This window comes from Mandrillus leucophaeus, unplaced genomic scaffold, assembly GCF_000951045.1.
Source record: "Mandrillus leucophaeus isolate KB7577 unplaced genomic scaffold, Mleu.le_1.0 Scaffold272, whole genome shotgun sequence".
NCBI lineage: Eukaryota > Metazoa > Chordata > Mammalia > Primates > Cercopithecidae > Mandrillus > Mandrillus leucophaeus.
Window position 1 is genome coordinate 106837 of NW_012102832.1, and position 22197 is coordinate 129033.

The following is a 22197-nucleotide window of genomic DNA, read 5'->3' on the forward strand; positions in this document are numbered from 1 at the left end:
AAAAAAAAAAAAAAGAAAAAAAAAAGCAGCAGCACAGCAAAAACAATACTATACAGTCTTCCCTAAGCCACTCTCTTCATTAGGGCACTGCTCTCCCTTCTTCCTGCCTTTAAGCAACAGGCACTAATTCACAAGCGAGCTACAGAATGACAGACATAGCCCATTTGGCTAAGTGCACACTGGCCAGTGGACGAAGGGAACTGGATTGTATACTCAACGGTGTACGTTCTCCTGATCCCCCTTCAATCCCTGGACGATTCCGGTATAGGCTTCCAAGCAGCTTTCCCTTAGCTCATTCAGATAATCCACCATGTCATAGTCTGACTGTAAGACACAAAGAACAGAACCTACATCATACTGAACACCTTTAGCTGCATGTTTGTCAACAGTCCCTCCAATTAGAGATAGACTTAAAGAACAGCCAAGATAGCTTTAAGCTTACCTTGTCCACCTGGGCTTGGGAGGCCTGCTGAAGAGTATTCAATACAACCTCTAAGTATTTCTTAAACTCTCCACCAATAGCAAGGGCAATATCACCAAACACTGACAGAATCTGTGGCTTCACAGACCTGTGGACATTCTCATTCTGACAAGGAACAAAAGGAAAAGTCAATTAAGTCAAAACTTGTTTGGTCCAAAGATCCACAAAAATTTCATTTCTAACAAGCAACTACTGATTTTAAATATTTGGATGGTCCTTTATAGCTTACAAAACCTTTCCCAATTGCACCTCACATCAACTGTAAGAAGCTAGCCAGGTATTGGCATTCCCACTTTACACATGAGGCAACTGACTTAAGAGTCAAGTGACTTGTCCGAGAACACAGAAGCAAAGTAGCAAAGTTGGATATAGAACTTAAAGACACGTATAATAATTAACAATGGCTACCTCTGGAGAGAGGTATAATATACAAATGGTCCCCTGCTCATGATGGTTTGATGATTTTTCTACTTTACAATGTGTTTATTGGGACCTAACTCCATCATAAGTCAAAGAACAACTATATTTACTTTTCCTTTGCATTTTACTGTTTTGTTTTAAAAACCTCTAATAGAGCACACATTCCTTTAATTAACTTTACACTTTCTTTAGAATCATCCGTGAAATGAACAACTCCCCTGTTTATAAGCCCAAAGCCAATGTTCTAGAAACTCACAGCTCCCTGTCACTGATTTTTTTTTTTTTTTTTTTGAGATGGAGTTTGGCTCTTCTTGCCCAGGCTGGAGTGCAATGGCGCGATCTTGGCTCACTGCAACCTCCACCTCCCAGGTACAAGCGATTCTCCTGCCTCAGCCTCCCGGGTAGCTGGGATTACAAGCCCCTGCCACCACGCCCGGCTAATTTTTTTTGTATTTATAATAGAGACGGGGTTTCACCATGTTGTCCAGGCTGGTCTCGAACTCCTGACCTCAGGTGACCCCACCTACCTCGGCCTCCCAAAGTGCTGGGATTACAGGCCACTGTGCCCGGCCTGTCGATATTTAACTATCTTTCCAACTATTGATTTCTTCAAAGAAGACTGGTTAATTAGATTGTGTGTAGATACTCACCCCCAAATTTTCCAGAAGCAGCTGCATCACCTCATCACAGAAAGGTATGATGTTGGATTGCAGGGCACGGCATAAGTCTCCCACTAAGCCCACAGCTGCCAAACAAACCTGCCAAGAATCAAGGAAATAATCTTCTAACAGAAAAGGCTGCCTGCTGGGGCAAGACATTATTTTTAACTAGCTGCTAGGCTTTTATCACTTGAACCTAGAGTCAAAGGAGAAAACATCTTCCCTCTGCCGAGATTAATTTTTCAGCAACCAACACGGCAGGAAGGGAACAAAGACTATCTGAGAGAGATCACTGATAAAGGTTTAAAAAAACAAAAAAAAAGGCCTTGCTCTCCAGGGTGCTGATAGCTCAACTTTACAGCTGCTCCCACATTACTACTGTCTAGGCAAATAAACAGTCACCTTATCCACCTTTATCTGGTGCATCTAATATCCTGTTTTTCATGGACTACTTCCAGTTCAAATATTCAGGCAATGAATAAAGCAGCTTGCCTTTTAGGACAATGTATAAGGAAAAACTACTTAAGCTATAAGAACCTGGTTTTGTCTGCACTACAGTGACTATCAGGTATAAATGGGAATATACTATTTTGAAAAGCATATCCTACCTGGTACTCAGCATAATTTTTTAATCCAATGCCCAGGAATGGTTTAAAGGCCTCCATGTACTTGAGGAATTCACCACCCAACACTGTAATGAAATAAACTATTAGCCAATGACAGCACCACGTGTTAACAGAGAGGCAGGTAAAAATAACCCATAACCTACCTCTCCCAAAATGTACTCACTCCACTCAACAGGTTGGGTGGAATGTATGTTAGTTACCGATTCCATCATGAAGACATTAAAGGCTTGCATAAGCCAAATTTATTACTGCTGGAAGGGCCCTAATTCTTACACCACAGAGACAATGCCCACTCTCCACAGAATAGGGCTTTACTCTGGCTAATACAACAAAGTGGTATGGCCCTCAAGGAATGTTGGGGTTAATTTTAAATGGTCCGAACCAGCAGTACTGACTCTTGTCCGCCCCCTCATCTGATAACAGCATGTCCTTTCTGCAGGCCAGCTGCAAAACAGGGTCCTTAGGCAGTCCCATCAAGGGCTAAACAAGCCACAGTCAGCAAAAGCAGCACTGGGCTTCAGATCCAAATCAGCCACTCCAGGAGCCAAAATTAACTTCTTTGCCCTTTCAGAGGAGTGGTCACATGTTGACAGACCAGTTGGACATAGGCTGTTTATGCCAAAAACAGGTCTGGTCCTCAGAAGAGTGGTCCTCAGGTAAACGGCCTTAGTAATGTTACTTACAGGCCACACATGAAGAGGCATTCCAGATTCCTAAAGTGCTTTGTAATGGCCCTTCAAAGAGTCTTAAGTCAGATATGGCTTCCCCAAACCAATTTTGCAGTCAGACATGTAAAAATCAGAAAATCAATTCCTAGAACTTGCTCAATGTTTCATTTCACCCCATACCAGGCACCATGATGTGTCAACCTTAGTCTAAAAGCATTATGAACCAAATCAGGTGATGGCAAGTACCAGGAAAGAAAATAGAAACTTTTGGCAGGGCACAGTGGCTCACGCCTATAATCCCAGCTACTCAGAAGGCTGAGACAGAAGAATTGCTTGAACCTGGGAGGTGGAGGCTGTGGTGAGCCAAGACTGTGCCACTGCAATCCACCTGGGCAACAGAACGAGTCTCAAAAAAAAAAAAAAAAAAAGAAAAAAAAAACCACCTCTACCAATCTTAGCTGCAAACTGGCTCTCCATTTAAATGGACTGACAAGGCAGTTACACAAATTTAAGTGGTGTGCACTTAAGTTCAATCTAACTTTGAAGTGACTCATGCCCCAGTAAAAGGACTATGCTTTCTGTAGTCAAAAATTCTTTAATGTCCTGGCAAGGAGGATTGCCTGGGCCCACAAGTTTGAGGCCAGCCTGAGCAATATAGTGAGACCCTATCTTCACATACACACAAAATTAAGCTGGGCCCAGTGGCTCACATCTATAATCCTACCACTTTGGGAGGCTGAGGCAGGAGGATCACTTAGGAGTTGAAGACCAGTCTGGGCAACATGGCGAAACCCCGCCTCTACCAAAAATATAAAAATTAGCCGGGCATGGTGGTGTGCACCTGTAGTCCCAGCTACTCGGGGAGCACTGAGGTGGAAGGATCACTTAAGCCCAGGATTTCAAGGCTGCAGTGTGCCAAGATTGTGCCACTGCACTCCAGCCTGGGTGACAATTATTTACGGCCACTGAAATGCCTACATTCCAAAGACATTCCCTGACCAGACAGTATTTCTCACTGACCTTCCACCAGTGTGCTAACTGCCATCAGGGCATCCTCTTGTACTCCACCAGATCCAGCTGTGCTTTGGAACATCCTTAACAGGGAGGCCATAACCACATCAGAGATCTGCAAAGCATCTTGATGTTGCACTTTCCGAAGAACATTCTGTGAAATGAGTTAAGAGTTCAAGATCAGTTGATTCCAAATCTCCCATTCAGAACACTATACCTTTTCTTTTTAAAATCAATTAAGTCCCTTGATATTTTTAAATTTTGGGAATGCCAAATGTACTTTTTATACTCAAAAACATTGACAGTACCAGTCATCAGCAATGCATTTTAACATTTCTCCTGTTTCTCATTTCAGAACAAACGTGAGCTGATCCTCCATTGTGCAGAAGGTCATTTCCTCTGAATTGCGTTTGTCTTACTGTCTGACAAATCCCTGCTGGTAGCCTCCACAGTCCAGTCTTACTAGAATGATAGTTAAATTACTTCAGCTTTAGAGAAGGCCCTATCACCTTACTCTTACTCATAAAACAAACAAAAAGCAACTCTTCCTATATCCTACCCATTTACAGATGATCTAGAAATAATCTTGATACAATCAAACCAACCTGACTTCTTCCATCAAACATTCCTTCCTCTTGTTTGTTTCAACTAATATCACTGACATTAGGTCAAACAGCAAATGTTTCAAAAGATGAAGGTACAAATTCAAGGCTTTATTTTTAGCCAAGTGAACTACAGCTAGGAACCAAATCTGACTGAGCAAGGCTTGAATAACCTAACAAAAAACCAAGAGTTTTTTGGTTTTCAAAATCGAAATACCAAAACCATTCAAGCTGCCAACACAAATGAACTATACAGCTGAGAGGAACCATCACACATCAAGTAGTTTCCTTCTCTACACAGTGATGTTAGTTGAAACAAACGAGAGTGAGGACGGGAGGTTTGATGAGTATATATTGAATTAGGAGAAGTTAAGTTGGTTTGATTTTATCAAGATTACATCTAGACCATCTGTAAGTAAGTAGGATTTGAATCTTTCTAGACAGACAGGAAAGGCAGGTGGGAAATTCCTCTCCCAATCAATCACAGATCAAAGCCTTCTGAGAACAGCTTCTGATCCGCATCATCTATACCATTTTTGAGTTCTGTGTGTACACGAACTTGTCATACTGAGATATTAATTATCTTCCCTGGAGTTAAGAAGTGATAAGGCACCATCATACCTGAAGAGTTGCACAGAGTAAAGACTGAAGGTCATTGAACTGGATTCTATCGGATGTGCTCTGGATATGTGACTACAAAGAAAATAAGAAAACATACTTTACATAAAAACCTTCCACTTTTGCTGGGACCACTTAATAATCTTCCCTAATACTAACATAGGCAAGTAAACAACAACAACAACCAAAAAACCCATAATACATATAGTGGAACACATATATGAGTAAACCGTGACAAGCAATGCTAATGTTAAAGTGCAATTTTTTTTGTATAAGCTTTATATCTTTCTGAGAAAATATATACTTAAACACTAAAAAGACAGAACAGTCTGGAAAATAGACCTAGGCGTCAAAAGTACTGCCCCATTCCCACCCATAGTCAGGGGTGCTCTTAGATCTCACCTCCATCTGAAGCACCTGTTGTAGTCGTTCCATGATGACCAAAGTCGTTTTCTGGACAGCAGGATAACAATCCTTGGCACTGTTTTTTACAATTTCCATCAGAGATTCATATGCAGAACTCCGCAGGTTGTTCTGGTGTCCATCAGGTCTGTAAAGAACACAGCAAAAATCTTAAAGTCTCAACTGAAAAGGACAGGGAAGGACATAGACAATGTCTTGCCAAAAATAAGAACTCAGGAACTGGTATGACTGCGGACCTGGTTTGAGTCTGGAAACATAATATCCAAGAACCAAATCTTCAAGTCCTTTGAGCCAATGGCTATGTTCATTATGGTCTCCAGACAGTTAAAATTTAGAATGGCCCTTTTAGGAAATGGGCTAAAATTATAGAGGAAAAAATGGTTTGAAATGGTAAAGAATCATGTGAACAATTTAACAGGTTGTCTGAAGAGCTATGAAGAAAATACCCCAATTTTCTCGCCTAGATATGGTGGCTCATGCCTGTAATCCCAGCAATTTAGGAGGCTGAGGCTGGCGGATCACTTGAGGTCAGTTTGAAACCAGCCTGGTCAACATGGTAAAACCCCATCTCTACTGAAAATATAAAAATTAGCCAGGCGTAGGGGCGCATGCCTGTAATCCCAGCTACTCAGGAAGCTGAGGCACAAGAATTCCTTGAACCTGGGAAGTGGAGGTTGCAGTGAGCCGAGACTGCACTCCAGGGCAACAAGAGCGAAACTCTGTCTCAAAAACAAAAACAAAAACAAAAACAAACAAACAAACAAAAAGAAAATACCCCAATTTTCTTCATTCCTTTAAAAAAGATGTCTTCATATACAATCTCAAAGAGGCATGGAGATGATGGGCACAGTGGCTCAGGCCTCTAATCCCAGCACTTTGGGAGGCCAAGGTGGGCAGACCACCTGAGGTGTCAGGAATTTCTGACTAGCCTGGCCAACATGCAAAACCCCATCTCTACTATAAATACAAAAATTAGCCAGGCATGTTGGTGGGCACCTTTAGTACCAGCTACTCGGGAGGCCGAAGTACGAGAAACATTTGAACCCGGGAGGCTGCAGTGAGCCAAGACTGCACAATTGCACTTCAGCCTGGGTGACAAGAGCGAAACTGTCTCAAAAAAAGGGGAGATTTTTGTGCTCAGCTCAGGTTTACTTTGCTCATGACTTTAGGTATAGCTCACACAAAACATGAACTGTTAAAGGTTGTCTCCAACTTAAAACACCTTTAAACAACATTTCAAAAGCTTTTTTCTAAGTCAACTGCATTTACCCCAAGTTCTTCATCCTACATAAAAATATGCTAGTTGGCCGGGCACGGTGGCTCATGCCTGTAATCCCAGCACTTTGGGGGGCCAAGGCAGGTGGATCACGAGGTCAGGAGATCGAGACCATCCTGGCCAACACGATGAAACCCCATCTCTACTAAAAATACTAAAATTAGCTGGGCATGGTGGTTTGTGCCTGTAATCCCAGCTACTCAGGAGACTGAGGCAGAAGAATCGCTTGAGGAGGTTGCAGTGAGCCGAGACTGCACCACTGCACTCCAGCCTGGGCAACAGAGCAACACTCTGTCTCAAATAATAATAATAATAAAAAATAAAAATAAAATAAAAATGGTAGTTATTGATTTGGTGTGGCAATCAAATTCATAATGAATACTATCATTTCTCTTGTAACCAAATACTCCTGTTAACTGTCAATGCTGCAAAATGAAGGAACCTCTCTAGATCAATTACTGTCTACAAAGAAACTAGAGAAATTACACTATATTCAGATTTAAGCTATAAACTGAACAATTTTAAGGTAGGTGGAATTTGCATCTCTTTATCTTTAAACAAACCAGTCAACCAATCACGGGATTCTTTTTTTTTTTTTGAGATGGAGTTTCACTCTTGTTGCCCAGGCTGGAGTGCAGTGGTGCAATCTCAGCTCACTACAACCTCTGCCTCCCAAGTTCAAGCAATTCTCCTGCCTCAGCCTCCTGAGTAGCTGGGACTACAGGCATGCGCCACCACACCTGGCTAATTTTTTGTATTTTTAGTAGAGACGGGGTTTCACCATGTTGGCCAGACTGCTTTCGAACTCCTGACCTCAGGTGATCCAGTTGCCTCAGCCTCCAAAGTATTGGGATTACAGGCGTGAGCCACCGCGCCCAGTGGGATTCTTTTTTTTTTTTTTTTTTTTGAGACCGAGTCTCGCTGTTGCCTAGGATGGGAGTGCAGTGGCGCAATCTCGGCTCACTGCAAGCTCCGCCTCCCGGGTTCATGCCATTCTCCTGCCTCAGCCTCCTGAGTAGCTGGGACTATAGGCGCCCGCCACCACGCCTGGCTAATTTTTTGTATTTTTAGTAGAGACAGGGTTTTACCCTGTTAGCCAGGATGGTCTTGATCTCCTGACCTCGTGATCTGCCAGCCTCGGCCTCCCAAAGTGCTGGGATTACAGGCATGAGCCACTGCGCCAGGCCTCTGGCGGGACTCTTAATTCCACTAGAGAAGGTAGAGTCTTGTCCTGTCTCACTATGCTTCTATGATTAAGCTAGATATCCTCCACACAGAAGGCAACAGAACTTGGATGCAAAGACGTCACTCATTTCTGTGAAATATCAGTTACCTGTCTGTAGTCTCCAGGAGCTTCTGAACTATGAGTTCAAATGAAGAAGACAAGCAATAAGTAGCTGGTTCTTCCTGATCATCAGCAACATCTGCAGCTTCATAAGCAGCTTCAGCCAGACTGGAGAAAGCCTGAAATGCAGATAGGTTCAGTGTTAATCCTGAAAGAACCCCACACCTTAGGACCATCTCATTTTTCATTAAGATACTTTGGGCTGTGTCAGTGAACTTCCAACTTTTTCTGCCAAGGTAATCTCTAAGATGGCATTTTACAGGTGTCTTTTAAATTAACTATTTATTTATTTGATTTGTACTTTCTGTTCATCCTGTCTGATAATCTGACAACTCTCTAAGCAGCAGAGTACTTTCACCAACACTTGCCATTTCTTCTGTTTCTGATCACAGAAATCCTGTCCATTTCATTTCTCCTGTTTCCTTTCACAGACTTTTAGCCCCATTCCTTATATTCCTTATTTGAACTTCCTCCCCTTAACCAATTACATTAGCCTATACTGACTCAGCATTTAGGCTGCCTACCTTCCTTTCCTCTTGCCCTCTTCTCAGCAATGATACTTCTTGTAGCCAACAACTCTCTACCTTAATCAAAACTTCTTGTCCCCAAGCAATTCAAGAAAGCAACCCAAGTCCAGATAGTTTCCCCACTGGGTTACCATGACTGTTCTAAGTGGTTCAGGAACCAGTAACCGTGAGTCAACTGTTCCCACTGGCTCTTGCAGTTGGAATCTCCCCCACATTTTAATTGAATAAATTAGGAAGAAAATGTTATTCAGAAAAAGGCTTCCAGTGAGGCAGATCCATTTCTCTCCCACACCTTCTCCTTTCTTGCCAATGGCAAAGGCAAGCTCCTTTTCTCACCCGGAAGAAAACCCCTTACCCAGCACACATTTGAAGCCACTCTGGGTTCAGCACTGAGGCCCTCAATCAGACACTGCAGCAGGGGAGCCAAGTAGACATCATTGATGGCAGCTTCAGGAAGCAGCTCACAAATTCTGCCTACAGTCCATGCAGCTGTATCTCGAACAACTACACTGGGGTCTTTCATTAATTCTATTAAGGTGGGCATAGCCTGAAAATATAACAGTTATTAGCAAAGCAAAACAAAGATTAAAATTCATGTTAACTACTACTTCAGAAAAAGAAATACTAATGGATGGCTTAACTCAAAAAAGTCACCAAGATACTTTTGTAATTTTACAGGACGTGGTATGAAACATCTTTCAAAATATTTGAAAATATCTTTCAAAACTCCAGTTTAGAGTTTTATATTAAAAATTTGGTATAAATGCTTTCAGTAGTCTGCAATAAATTACTCAGATAGAGGCCGGGCATGATGGCTCATGCCTATAATCCCAGCACTCTGGGAGGCTCAAGCAGGCAGATCACTTGAGGTCAGGAGCTCAAGACCAGCCTGGTCAACACGATGAAATCCGGTCTCTCTACTAAAAATACAAAAATTAGCTGGGCATGGTGGCACATAGTCCCAACTACTCAGGGTGCTAAGGCACGAGAATTGCTTGAGCTGGGGAGCTGGAGGTTGCAGTGAGCCTAGATTGTACCACTAAGCTTCAGCACTCCAGCACAGGTAACAGAGTAAGACTCCAGCCCCCCGCCTCCCCACTTCAAAAAAAAAAAATTACTCAGATACTCAGAATTCCCAGGATGCAGCTATGATGGCATCTGGCTATATCCAGAAAGACTGAATTCTTTAAGCACTAAACTCAAGTATAACAAACTCCTTTTCTTTTTTTTCAGATGGAGTTTCACTCTTGTTGCCCAGGCTGAAGTGCAATGGCACGATTTTTAATAAAAAAACAAGCACAACATTTCCACAAGAACATTTTCAGTATATAAAGGCCATTTTGTCCAAAGAACAGAATAATAATGCCATTATTAAAAATTATGGGGAATCAGTGCTAGGTGCAAAAAGAAATTATCGGGAAATGTTTACAACATAGTATTAAATGAAGAAACAAGTTATAAAACAATCTGCACAGAAAGCGCCTGTTGCACACACATATACACAGGAAAAAGCTTCAAGGATAAATACAGAGTTAACAGCGGTTATTTCTGGGCAATGAAATTAAAGGTGACTTCTCTTTTGGCTTTTTTCAAAAGTCTCTGGATCATGCTGACTAATTAGAAACCTAAGAAATATATTTTACTCTCATTAAAAGTAAATAGGTATCTAGAAATAATCTTTGTAGATGACAATTTACAGTTTTGTTTTGAAAAATAAAGATATGCTTTAAGTTTAAACAATAAATATTCTACTTTCTACTCCAAAAATCCCTCAGCTTCACCTGTATAACTAGTGGTTTGAGCTGACTGGGCTCTGGTCCTTCCAAGATACAACCAAAAGCCATCACTGCTGCATCCCGGTACCGCCAATCTGGGTTCTTGATGTGTTCTTTAATGAACGGGAGGACATGTGGGACAATGTCATCTTCACAGCAGGTGGCCAGAAGCATGAGGCACACCCCTGCTGCTTTGCAGGGGTTCCAGTCATCGTCATCATCATTTTCGTCCTGGTGAAAGAATATGGCACTAGTTAAGATTTTGTCCAAAGAATCATTTTAACTCTAAAGGTCCTCTGACTACTTGAATGTCTTTAGAACTTAAACTTCAGGGAAATAAAATATAAGACCTTTATATTTTATCTCTTCCACAAACATTCATCACAGCACAGTCTTTGTTAAACAAGATTCAGAAGGAAGAAGATTCCATTTAGTACTAAACAACAAGAGTGAAAAAATTCCAACTACATCCAAAAAGAATGAATCCCAAACATTTAGAACAAAATGCAGAACTAGAGTGTATGCTGTATGATTCCAGTTATATAAAGTACAAAATTGCAAATCAAAAGTTCAAAAAAGAGGCAAGGCGCAGTGGCTCATGCCTGTAATCCCAGCACTTTAGGAGGCCAAGGCAGGCAGATCACTTGAGGTCAGGACTTCGAGACCAGCCTGGTCAACATGGTGAAACCTGGCCTCTACTAAAAATACAAAGATTAGCTGGGTATAGTGGCACATGCCTGTTAATCCCAGCTACTCGGGAGGCTGAGGCAAGATAATCACACGAACCTGGGAGATGAAGGTTGTAGTGAGCCAAGACTGCCCCACCACACTCCAGCCTGGATGACAGAGTGAGACTCTGTACCCCCCATCCCCCGAAAAAGACAAAAAACAAAAACACAAAAGTTCAAAAAAGAAAAGATTCCACTAATATCTCCTCTTAAGTTAAAATCCAAGGTATAGCTTCCTAATTGTGGCCATTCACACCACATAGTAACTTAGGGCATGTTGCCTACGCAGTTTCAGAAAATCACACAAAGAATAATTTGTTCTCAAAGAGGAAAAGCACAGTAAAAATATAAGAAAGTAGGCCGGGTGTGGTGGCTCACACCTGTAATCCCAGCACTTTGGGAGGCCAAGGTGGGCGGATCACAAGGTCAAGAGATCGAGATCATCCTGGTCAACATGGTGAAACCCCATCTCTACTAAAAATACAAAAATTAGCTGGGCGTAGTGGTGCATGCCTGTAGTCCCAGCTACTCAGGAGGCTGAGGCAGGAGAATCGCTTGAACCCAGGAAGCAGAGGTTGCAGTGAGCCGAGGTCTCACCACTGCACTCCAGCCTGGCGACAGAGTGAGACTCAGTCTAAGAAATAAACAAATAAATATAAAATATACACACACACACACACACATACACACAAAAGACAAGACACAAAGTCGAAAGATAAAAATAGCAACGATAGGCGAGGCGCAGTGGCTCATGCCTGTAATCCCAGCACTTTGGGAAGCTGAGGCGGGCGGATCACCTGAGGTCAGGAGTTCGAGACCAGCCTGGCCAACATGGCAAAACCCCATTTCTACTGAAAATACAAAAATTAGCTGGTTGTGATGGTGCGCACCTGTATTTCCAGCTACTTGGGAGGCTGAGGTGGAACACTGCTTGAACCTGGGAGGCAGAGGGTGCAGTGAGCCGAGATCATGCCATTGCACTCCAGCCTGGGTGACAGAGTATGACTCCGTCTCAAAACAAAAGAAAAAAAAACAAAAACAAAAAACCTGAAAGGAGAGGTTAAAATGTAAGGGAACATCCAGTTCATTTTAATCCAAACACATCCCTACTTAGCTTTTGAAACTACTATATTGAGAATCATACACATCCCTAAAAACAATTACATTCCTGTGTACAAAGAAATGATGCAGTGCTCAGTTACCAGCATTGTTTCCTCAGAGTACTGGCAGCTCTTTGGTAATAACTTCACATGCACCAAAAGAACCTTCCCAAACACCGTATCAAGAAACACTGTGTTGCATAAAGTCGGGAGAACAAAAGCAACCAGGACACGGTCCTCATAAAAGAACTTCTATATTTACTCATTAGACCCCAATCTTTATGAAGTCTTGTCACTTCACTTTCAGCCTGAATCTTAATAATTCAAGTTAATCATCTTAAAGGATTAAGTAGAAGGGTTTCTTTCTTGGGTTGGGGTCCTTCATTAGGATCTGAATAACTCATATCCAACTTCCTTAGCATTTTAAAAGCATATACCCTGTGAACTCACAAAAGTATCCTAGACATTAGAACAGATAGGCAAGTGGCCTAAAACCAGCATATCTTTGTTCCCAACCTTGCTTCACTGAAGCGTCGATAGAGCACCTCTCTTCTATGAGTTTGGACAATGGAGCACTCAGGAAATCAGAGCAGCATGTGGCTCACTCCTGAGCAAGATGCATCTGAGATGTTAAGACCTAGTTCTCCTTCACAAAGAAGTCAGAGCCTAGGGGATCTTCTAGATCCAGCTTAGCTGTTCCTGAGCCATCAGCAACAGAACATCAAATAGTTGATGGGTTGCCAAGTTCCTTCCATGGAAACTGTTCCACAGCAAACAGTTTACTCTTAGTAAGGTTTCACAGCTTACCTACCTATATTTGGAAGGTAACTCACCTGTTTAGTTAGTGTCTGTGTGAGGATTGGAACCAGATACTGTAGTGCTCCCTTGGCATAAAACTTGCTGGTGTGCTCAGGGGGCCGTCCTTGTTCTGCTGCCTGAGGAGAAACAAAGCAAATTCTAGACAAAAGCAACCAAGCTCTGTATACTAAAGGCATACAATGAGAGCTGACCAGGGATCTCTTAACAGAAACAGAAACATACAGGGACAAATGGTAACATACAATGTGATCTTGGAAAGTGCTCATTTTTTGGTCTACTTCAGTGAGAATCTTTTAGGCCCTTTTAGGCCATATATTACAGGTCCAAGGCAACATTGAGTATAACTTTTTTTCATAAGTTCAATTCGTATTGACAACCTGATATTTAAGTGTTCCTTGGATCAACACACACACCCAGTTTGTCTAAAGATGCCCAAAAAAAAATTTTTATTTTTGTCCTGAAATAAGTAAAGACAAAGCTGGAAACAAAACTCTGAATTCAAAGATTCCAAATACAGAACTCCCCCTTCTCCCCCATATCTGACTCTTTCACCAGAGTTAGTAAAGTATCAATTATACATCCCAGGCTTGCATTAGGACTTCCAAAAGGAAGTAATTCAGCATCAGGTATCACCTTGGTAAACTGCAACAGCCTGCTGCCCCCTTGTGTTCACAGTGATAATATCACTATTTATGCTCAATCATGCCTGACTGCTTGGCAAAAACTGAGAGCCCTCCTAAATTATCTGCCTTCTTCATGAAGGGCTCTGGCTAGCAGAAAAGTCAAAATCTCTGCCAATGGAGATACCCTCTAAACCCAGACAGAATAAAGTTCTCCTACAAGGGGAATGTCATCCACAAATGAGATATGTCCCAAAGTCTATTCAGAATAGTAAGTTCTCCCCAGCTCACCTCTGAAGCCTCAATGGCCAAATCCATTTCCTCATCACAGACATTGGACCAGAATTCTATCCCTTGTAGGGCCACCTCATCAATGTCACTTTTCATTGCTTCAATTGTGATCTTAAGAAGAAAAACACCCCAGGCCCCAAATAAGTACTGATTCAAGTGAGTCCCTGCCCCAACCCGGCTTTAACCACAGACATGCAAATTTCAGAAATGTAACTTATAAAAAGCAAGCTAGGCTTGAAAGAAAAGATAGAAAAAGGAAGATTTTCTTTCTTTCTTTTAGAGATGGGGTCTCACTCTGTCACCCGGGCTGGAGTACAGTAGCACAGTCTCAGCTCATTGCAACCTCCACCTCCCACACTCAAGCAAACCTCCCACCCCAGCCTCCTGAGTAGGTGGGACCACAGGTGCATGCCACCTCACCCGGCTTATTTTTATATTTTTTGTAGAGGCAGGGTTTCACCATGTTGCCCAGGCTGGTCTCAAACTCCTGGACTCAAGTGATCCCTCAGTCTCAGCCTCCCAAAGTACTGGGATTACAGGCGTGAGTCACCAACCCAGCCTCAGATTTTCAAAATGCAGGTTTTTTCTTTTTTGTTTTTGAGACAGAGTCTCACTTTGTGGCCCAAGTTGGAGTGCAATGGCACGATCTTGGCTCACTGCAACCTCTGCCTCCTGGGTTGAAGCGATTCTCCAGCCTCAGCCTCCCAACTAGCTGGGATTACAGGCGCATGCCACCACGTTCGGCTAATTTTTGTATTTTCAGTAGAGACAGGGTTTCACCATGTTGGCCAGGCTGGTCTCGAACTCCTGACCTCAGGTGATATGCCCGCCTCAGTGTCCCAAAGTGCTGGGATTACAGGCGTTAGCCACCGGGACTGGCCTCAAAATGAAGGTCTTTTACCCACACAAAGTAGCACCAGTTTTCTTGGCACACCACTGATAAGCTTAAACCTAACAGTCTCAAGGAATTTCCTTGATTCCATAATATTAAGTAAAATATTACAGAATTGGCAAAATAGCAACTAAGGATGATGGGCTCTGTAATTAGCTACAAGCTCAAATCATATAAATAGAAATACTTACTGCAAAAAGAGCAGGACCCATATATGTCTCCATGTACTGATAATATAAGGACATTATCTTCACCAGATTCTGTAAAGCAGCCACTCGTACCTTTTATGAAGAGCAGATCAGACAGTTTACTAAAATAACAATGCAATCTGACAAAGTTAGAGTCACTCAAATGGGCCAATAATCCTAAGGATTAATTGAGGTAAATATGGCATATACTATCATTTCCCTAAAATTCGTTCTCTCCCTTCAATTCCCTCATTATCCGTTCCTATTTATTTTCCCTCAGTCCCCTCCGCCTTTTTTTTTTTTTTTTTTTTCGCATTAAAGGTGCATGTGGAACCCATGGTAGGGCTAAATTCACTAATACTATATTCTTTCTTTTTTGGGGAGGGGACAGAGTTTCACTCTTGTTGCCCAGGCTGGAGTGCAGTGGCGTGATCTTGGCTCACTGCAAACTCTGCCTCCCAGATTCAAGCAATTCTCATGCCTCAGCCTCCCAAGTAGCTGGGACTACAGGTGCCCGCCACCATGCCTGGCTAATTTTTTGTATTTTTAGTAGAGACAGGGTTTTACTATGTTGACCAGACTCATCTTGAACTCCTGGAGCTCAGGCAATCCACTCACCTCAGTCACCTAAAGTGCTAGGATTAAAGGTGTGAGCCACTGCGCCCGGCCATTTCTCTTTTTTTTTTTTTTGAGACAGTCTTCTTGCTCTGTCACCCTGGTGCAAGTATAGTAGCCATGATCATGGCTCACTGCAGGCTCAAGCAATCCTCCCACTTCAGCCTCCCACGTAGCTTGGACTACAGGCTCACCCCATCACGCACAGCTAATTTTTGTGGACATGGAGTTTCGCCATGTTGCCCAGACTGGTCTCCCAACTCCTGGGCTCAAGCGATCCTCTGGCCTCAGCCTCCCAAAGTGCTGGGATTACAGGCATGAGCCACAATACCCAGTCACCCAATCTTTTTTTTTTCCGAGATGGACTCTCCCAGGCTGGAGTGCAGTGATGTGATCTCAGCTCACTGCAACCTCCACCTCCCAGGTTCAAGCGATTCTCCTGCCTCAGCCTCCTGAGTAGCTGAGATTACAGACATGCGCCTGTGAAGTGTTGAGATTACAGGCGTAAGCCACTGCGCCTGGCCTCAGTCCTTTTTTTTTTTTTGTATTAAAGGTGCGTGTGGAACCCATGGTAGGGCTAAATTCACTAATACTATTCAAAGACTGAAGATGTTACTTCTACCTTCTTGAAGGGTCAGGTTTCGGGTATAGCAATAGCAAAGCTGTTTTAATGGCTAGAGTGGAAAACAATCACTTGAATAAGTGATTGTTGGCAATAAAGTAGCAAATCACTAGGCAATAAAGTAGCAAAGCCAATCAAAAACTTTTTCTCCCTTAACTGTTTGCGTATACATATATTTTTAGTAGAAACGGCTTGAATAACCTAAGGCAATGAAGTAGCAAAGCTGATCAAAAATGTCTTCTCCCTTAACTGTTTATTTGTGTATATTTTTTAGTAGAGATGGTGTCACTATGTTGCCCAGGTTGTTCTCCAACTTCTGACCTCAGTGATCCTCCTGCTTTGGCCTCCCAAATTGCTGGGATTATAGTGTGAGCCACCACACTGGCCCCTTAAACCTTTTTTAAGAGGATGGCAACCTCCATTACAATTCTTCTCTCTTCTCCAATGTTTTTATTAATATTAATTATCATGATTACTTTTTGAGATGGAGTCTCACTCTGTTTGCAGTGGCATGATCTCAGCTCACTGCAACCTCCACCTCCCAGGTTCAAGCAATTCTTGTACCTCAGCCTCCCCAGCAGCTGGGACTACAGGCACGTGCCACCACACCCAGCTAATTTTTTTTGTATTTTTAGTAGAGACAGGGTTTCACCATGTTGGCCAGACTGGTATGAAACTCCTAACCTCAGATAATCTGCTTGCCATGGCCTCCTAAAGTGCTGGGATTACAAGTGTGAGCCACCATGCCCAGCCAGAATATTAATTATTAGTAACAATCAAACCTTATTGCTGAAGTCAACTGATTCCCAATATTTCAAACTTACATTAGATTTGACATTTCCTAGGAAAGATGTGAGACAGATTTTTCACATAACCTTACCCTTACACTTACCCTCGTATCTGGACACTGTGTGGCTTCACAGACCACCTGCATAATAAAGTGCCTTTCAGACTGTAGGAAGAACAAAAATAAAGAGAATTAGGAGAGCATAACCTGTACATAGGAAGATTTCCAGACTCCCTCTACAAGGAAAACCGCTCGCTCCCTCAGGGCCCCACACAGCCCTGCCTGGTACAATCAAGCCACTCTCCCTTGAGATGGTACCGCACTATAAAGGCTATAAAGAGTTTACCTTCGGTGTCTGCTATGTGACTTGCCCTCCAATGAGGTCCCTAATCTTTTAATCTCCAAGATGACCTTCACTAACAAAGACTTCAGGGAGGAAACAGAAAAATGTAGGTCACAAAGTTTAAATAAAAATGGTTGGTTAAAAGATAAAAATCTACATGTAGGAAAATCAATTTCCTTATAGTTAAAATATAAGAGAATTCAAAACATCTGCTTTATTTCAGAGACCAAATTTGTTTTCTGAGAGGTAGCAAATTCACATCAAATGTGGCGAGAAAAGGGAGAATAGAGTAATGAACTTTATGTGCTACCCTCCTAAATCTTCCAAAATCTATTAAGGAAAAATCCAGTTTTTTAATCAATTAGAATTGCCATTTGCTCTGGGGTTTCAGACCTTTCGAAAGTCAAGAAATGGTAAAAAGCCAGCTAAAGTGTCAACAAACATATATACAGAAATACTTTCAGACCATGACCCTGGCAATTTTACTTGTAGGTATTTACCCAAAAGGACTGAAAGCAGAGTCTCAAAGACACACATGCATACCCATGTTCATAGCAGCATTACCCACAATAGCCAAAAGGTGGAAGCAAGCCAAATGGCCATGGATGGACGACTAGATAAACAAAATGTGGCATATACATACAATGGAATATTAATCACCCTTGAAAAGCAAATTTTGACAGATGCTACCCCTTAGATGAATCTCGAGGACATCATATTAAAACAAACCAGTTGCAAAAAGACAAATATTATATTATTCCACTTACGTAAGGTATTTTGTTAGAGTAGTAAAATACATAGAAACTGAAAGTAAAATGATGGTTACCAGTGGCTGAGAAAAGGGGAAATGAGGAGTTGTTGTTCAGTATGTACAGTTTCAGTTTTGCAAGATGAAAAAGTTGTGGAGACTGTTTCCACAGCAATGTGAATCTACTTAACTGTACGTTTAAAAATGATTTAAGATGGTTTTATGTTATTCATTGCATTTTCAGCCAAAAGTTTATATACATATTATATATACACACAAAATGTTTACATATATATTATACATATACATATACATGTGTATATATACAAATATCTACACACACACAAACACACACACATATATGTATTTTTTTTTGGAGACAGAGTCTTGCTCTGTTGCCCAGGCTGAAGTACAGTGGTGCAATCTGGAGCCTTGAACTCCCAGGCTCAAGTGATCCTCCCACTTCAGCTTCCCAAGTAGCTGGGATTATAGGCATGTGCCAGAACACCTGGCTATATCCTGTTTCTTAAAAACACCTTCCTAAGGTAGTATGAAACAGACCAATTGCCATAATTTTTATTTATTTCATTTTTCATTCTTTTTCTTTCCATTATAAGCCCTGTAAACACAAGAGCTCACAAAGCTGGTTAAAAACTCAGTTGTTCCTCTCCACAGAAATCTTTATTTTTTTAGAGATAGGGTCTTGTTACATCGCCCAGGCTAGTCTCAAACTCCTCGCTTCAAGTGATCCTCTTGCCTTGATGGCCCAAAGTGTTGGGATTACCAGATGTGAGCCCCAGCACCCAGCCTCCCCAAAATCTTTAGTACAAGGCAAAAGATTTAAAAGATTTACACAACCTTAAAAGAAACCAAAGTAAACCAAAGTATATAGTACATACCATAATTTCTTTTTTTCTTTTTTTTTTTTTTTGAGACAGTCTTGCTCTGTTGCTCAGGCTGGAATACAGTGGTGCAATCTCAGCTCACTGCAACCTCTGCCTCCCAGGTTCAAGTGATTCTCCTGCCTCGGCCTCCTGAGTAGCTGGGATTACAGGCGCACGCCACCACGCCCGGCTAATTTTTTTGTAATGGGGTTTCACCATGTTGGTCAGGCTGGTCTCGAACTCCTGACCTGATGATCCACCCTCCCCCAGCAACCGGCCTCCCAGAGTGCTGGGATTACAGGCTTGAGCCACCGTGCCCAGCCTATTTCTTTTTTTTTTTTAAGAGACTGCATCTGACTTTGTTGCTCAGGCTGGCCTTGAACAACTGGCCTCAAGCAATCCTCCCGCCTCAACCTCTGAAGTAGCTGGAGTACAAGTATGCACCACCATGCCCTATAATTTTAAAAAACCCAACAACATTCCACGCTTTGGACTGCAAAAGGAAAAACCTAAGCTTAGAAACACTTTATTTCCAAAAGCATGATGAGAAATGGCAAACACTCCATGGGCATATCTCACACAATACAAACTGGACTAAACTGGAAACAAATACTTTTAAGTAGGTGGTACTTTCTAAATCATAAACTTAAGAAAACAAAACAAAAAATTTACATTTAACTCCTTCATCCTTTACTGTCTGAATCTATACCTTATTGTGAAAAAACTTACCTCTTTATCAAAGTTTGCTTTGGTGAACTCCAACGAGTTCAGGAGTGCATTAGTAGCAGCTAGCTTCACATTATTACTAGGCTCTTCTTTCCTCATCCCCTGGATTATGGCAGTCAGAATCTCATTGGATTTATCTTGTAGCTGCTCTGGGTCCTGTAACAAGCAAAGAAGTGCAATGAATATACAGTCGGCCCTCTGCAGCCATGGGTTACACATCTGTGGACTCAAGCAACTATGGATTGAAAATATTTAGAGGAAAAAAAGTGGATGGTTGCATTTGTACTGCACCAAAAGGTGCGTGTACACCTTTTTTTCTTGTCATCATTTCCTTAATACAGTATACCAACTATTAATATAGCATTTACATTGAATTAGGTATTGTAAGTATTCTAGAGATGATTTAAAGTATAAAGTATATGGGAGGATGTGCATAGGTTATATGCAAATACTATACCATTTTATATAACAGACTTGAACATCTGAGGATTTTGGTACCTGAGGAAGGTGTTGGAATCAATCCACCCCAGAAGACTACCATAAGGAGCTAAAATATTAGCTTTCTTCCCCCTTCTGTGCAAATGGAGATGGCAGTCTGTTGGTGTTTTCCAGGCCATCTGTACTCTATGGTAAAGCTTCAGGACATTTAAGGGCCAGGTCCAAGGCCAAGAATCAACACCTGGGCACATCTACGGAGTCTAAGTCCAGGTCAAGTGCTGTGGGCTCCTGTGTTTCATAAAGTCTATATATTAAAATAGACACCAAGAGTGGTAACCTCATCAGGAACAACAGTGCTGGGAGGGCTGCATCTAAAATACCTTGTCTCCAGTCGCTAAACCAACTACATCAAGTGTTGGCAAAACTTTCCGTAATGTAGTAAATTAAAATGCACCACAACAATCATGGTACATTCAGGATCTTAAGAAAAAGGATTGGTCAGGGATGCTCCAAATGAGAATATCCTCATTTTGTAAGTCTAGAATCTAAGACTCTTCAAACATGGACTTCTGTTTTCAGTTTGTGATCAAGTTTCTTAACTTTAGGGCATGATTAGTAATGTGAAGACAAGAGGCCTAGGGGAAATAAATCAGTCTTACTTTCAAAACACTGTGCAATTTAGCTTGGCTTTCTTCGTGATTCAATAAGGTAGTACCAATATCATTCATGTCACAGCTAGAGGCAATCAGAGGTATATAAACCAGATACATTAGGCAAGCACTTACTATATCTTGGCAAATATAACCGATAGCTTCCAATGTCGACTCCTTCATGTGCTCTGTGCTGTTGGGGTTTGTGACATTGGCCACCAGCTGAGGAATGAGTTCTGGCCACTGGTTTACTGGGATCTCTGCACAAGCAATACCAGCCACACACTGTGAGGCAGAACTAGGCCGGTAAGTTTCTGTGCCCAATGTCTGCAAAACCTGCACCAAAAAAGACAAAAGATACAAATTTCTAACACTATTTGACCACATTTTGCCCACCACCACACTTCTTATATTAGTGTCTCTGAATTCTTCTTCTTTTTTTTTTTTTTCTTTTTTAAGACAGGGTCTCACTCTATTGCCCGGATTGGAGTGCAGTGGCACCGTCACAGCTCACCGTAGCCTCACCTCTATGGTGCAATCTATCCTCCCGCCTCAGCCTCCTGAGTACCTGAACTACAGGGGTGGATATGCAGACATACCCAGCTATTTTTTGTAGAGACAGCGCATCACCATATTGTCCAGGCTCTTAAAAAAAAAAAAAAAAAAAGGAAATACAAGGCCTTACTCTGTTGTCCATGGTGGAGTGCAGTAGCATAACCATAGTGCAGTGGCACAACGATAAACGATACTGCAGCCTCGACCTCCCAGGCCTCCCCATGTAGCTTAGACTTGCAGGCACGTGCCATCCCACCTAGCTAACTTTTTTGGATTTTTAGTAGAGATGGGGGTCTCCCTATGTTGCCGAGGCTGGTCTCAAATTCCTGGCTTCCCAAAGTGCTAGGATTACAGGTGTGAGCCACTGCGCCCAGGCAGCTGTCTGAGAATTCTTTTTTTTTTTGGAGACAAAGTCTCGCTCTTGTCCCCCAGGCTAGAGCGTGATGGCGCAATCTCGGCTCACTGCAACCTCCGCCTCCCGGGTTCAAGAGATTCTCCTGCCTTAGCACCTCCCGCCAAGTAGCTGGGATTACAGGCGCCTGCCACCATGCCCAGCTAGTTTTTGTATTTTTAGTAGACGGGGTTTCACCATGTTGGCCAGGCTGGTCTCAAACTCCTGACCTCAGGTGATCCACCCACCTCGGCCTACCAAAGTGCCGGGATTACAGGCATGAGCCACCGTGCCTGGCCTCAGAATTCTTATCTATAATATGGAGAAGCAGAAAAGGCTATCAGAAAAATCCAGCACAGTAGCAACATC

General features: G+C 42.2%; 1 protein-coding gene across 2 annotated transcripts in view; it reads right to left on the reverse strand.

Moving 5' to 3' along the window:
- KPNB1 (karyopherin (importin) beta 1) overlaps positions 1–22197 on the reverse strand; it is a 43414-nt gene that overhangs the window by 7067 nt on the left and 14150 nt on the right. For both annotated transcript variants that reach the window (XM_011984694.1, XM_011984695.1), the window contains exons 3-18: positions 21018–21218; positions 19798–19950; positions 17199–17258; positions 15073–15162; positions 13990–14100; positions 13093–13194; positions 10438–10662; positions 9012–9203; positions 8118–8248; positions 5488–5635; positions 5089–5160; positions 3875–4019; positions 2169–2251; positions 1552–1659; positions 443–586; positions 219–324 (exon numbers count right to left, since the gene is read on the reverse strand). In XM_011984694.1, the coding sequence (XP_011840084.1) occupies positions 219–324; positions 443–586; positions 1552–1659; positions 2169–2251; positions 3875–4019; positions 5089–5160; positions 5488–5635; positions 8118–8248; positions 9012–9203; positions 10438–10662; positions 13093–13194; positions 13990–14100; positions 15073–15162; positions 17199–17258; positions 19798–19950; positions 21018–21218 (2071 nt within the window). The remainder of the gene's footprint in view (positions 1–218; positions 325–442; positions 587–1551; positions 1660–2168; positions 2252–3874; positions 4020–5088; positions 5161–5487; positions 5636–8117; positions 8249–9011; positions 9204–10437; positions 10663–13092; positions 13195–13989; positions 14101–15072; positions 15163–17198; positions 17259–19797; positions 19951–21017; positions 21219–22197) is intronic.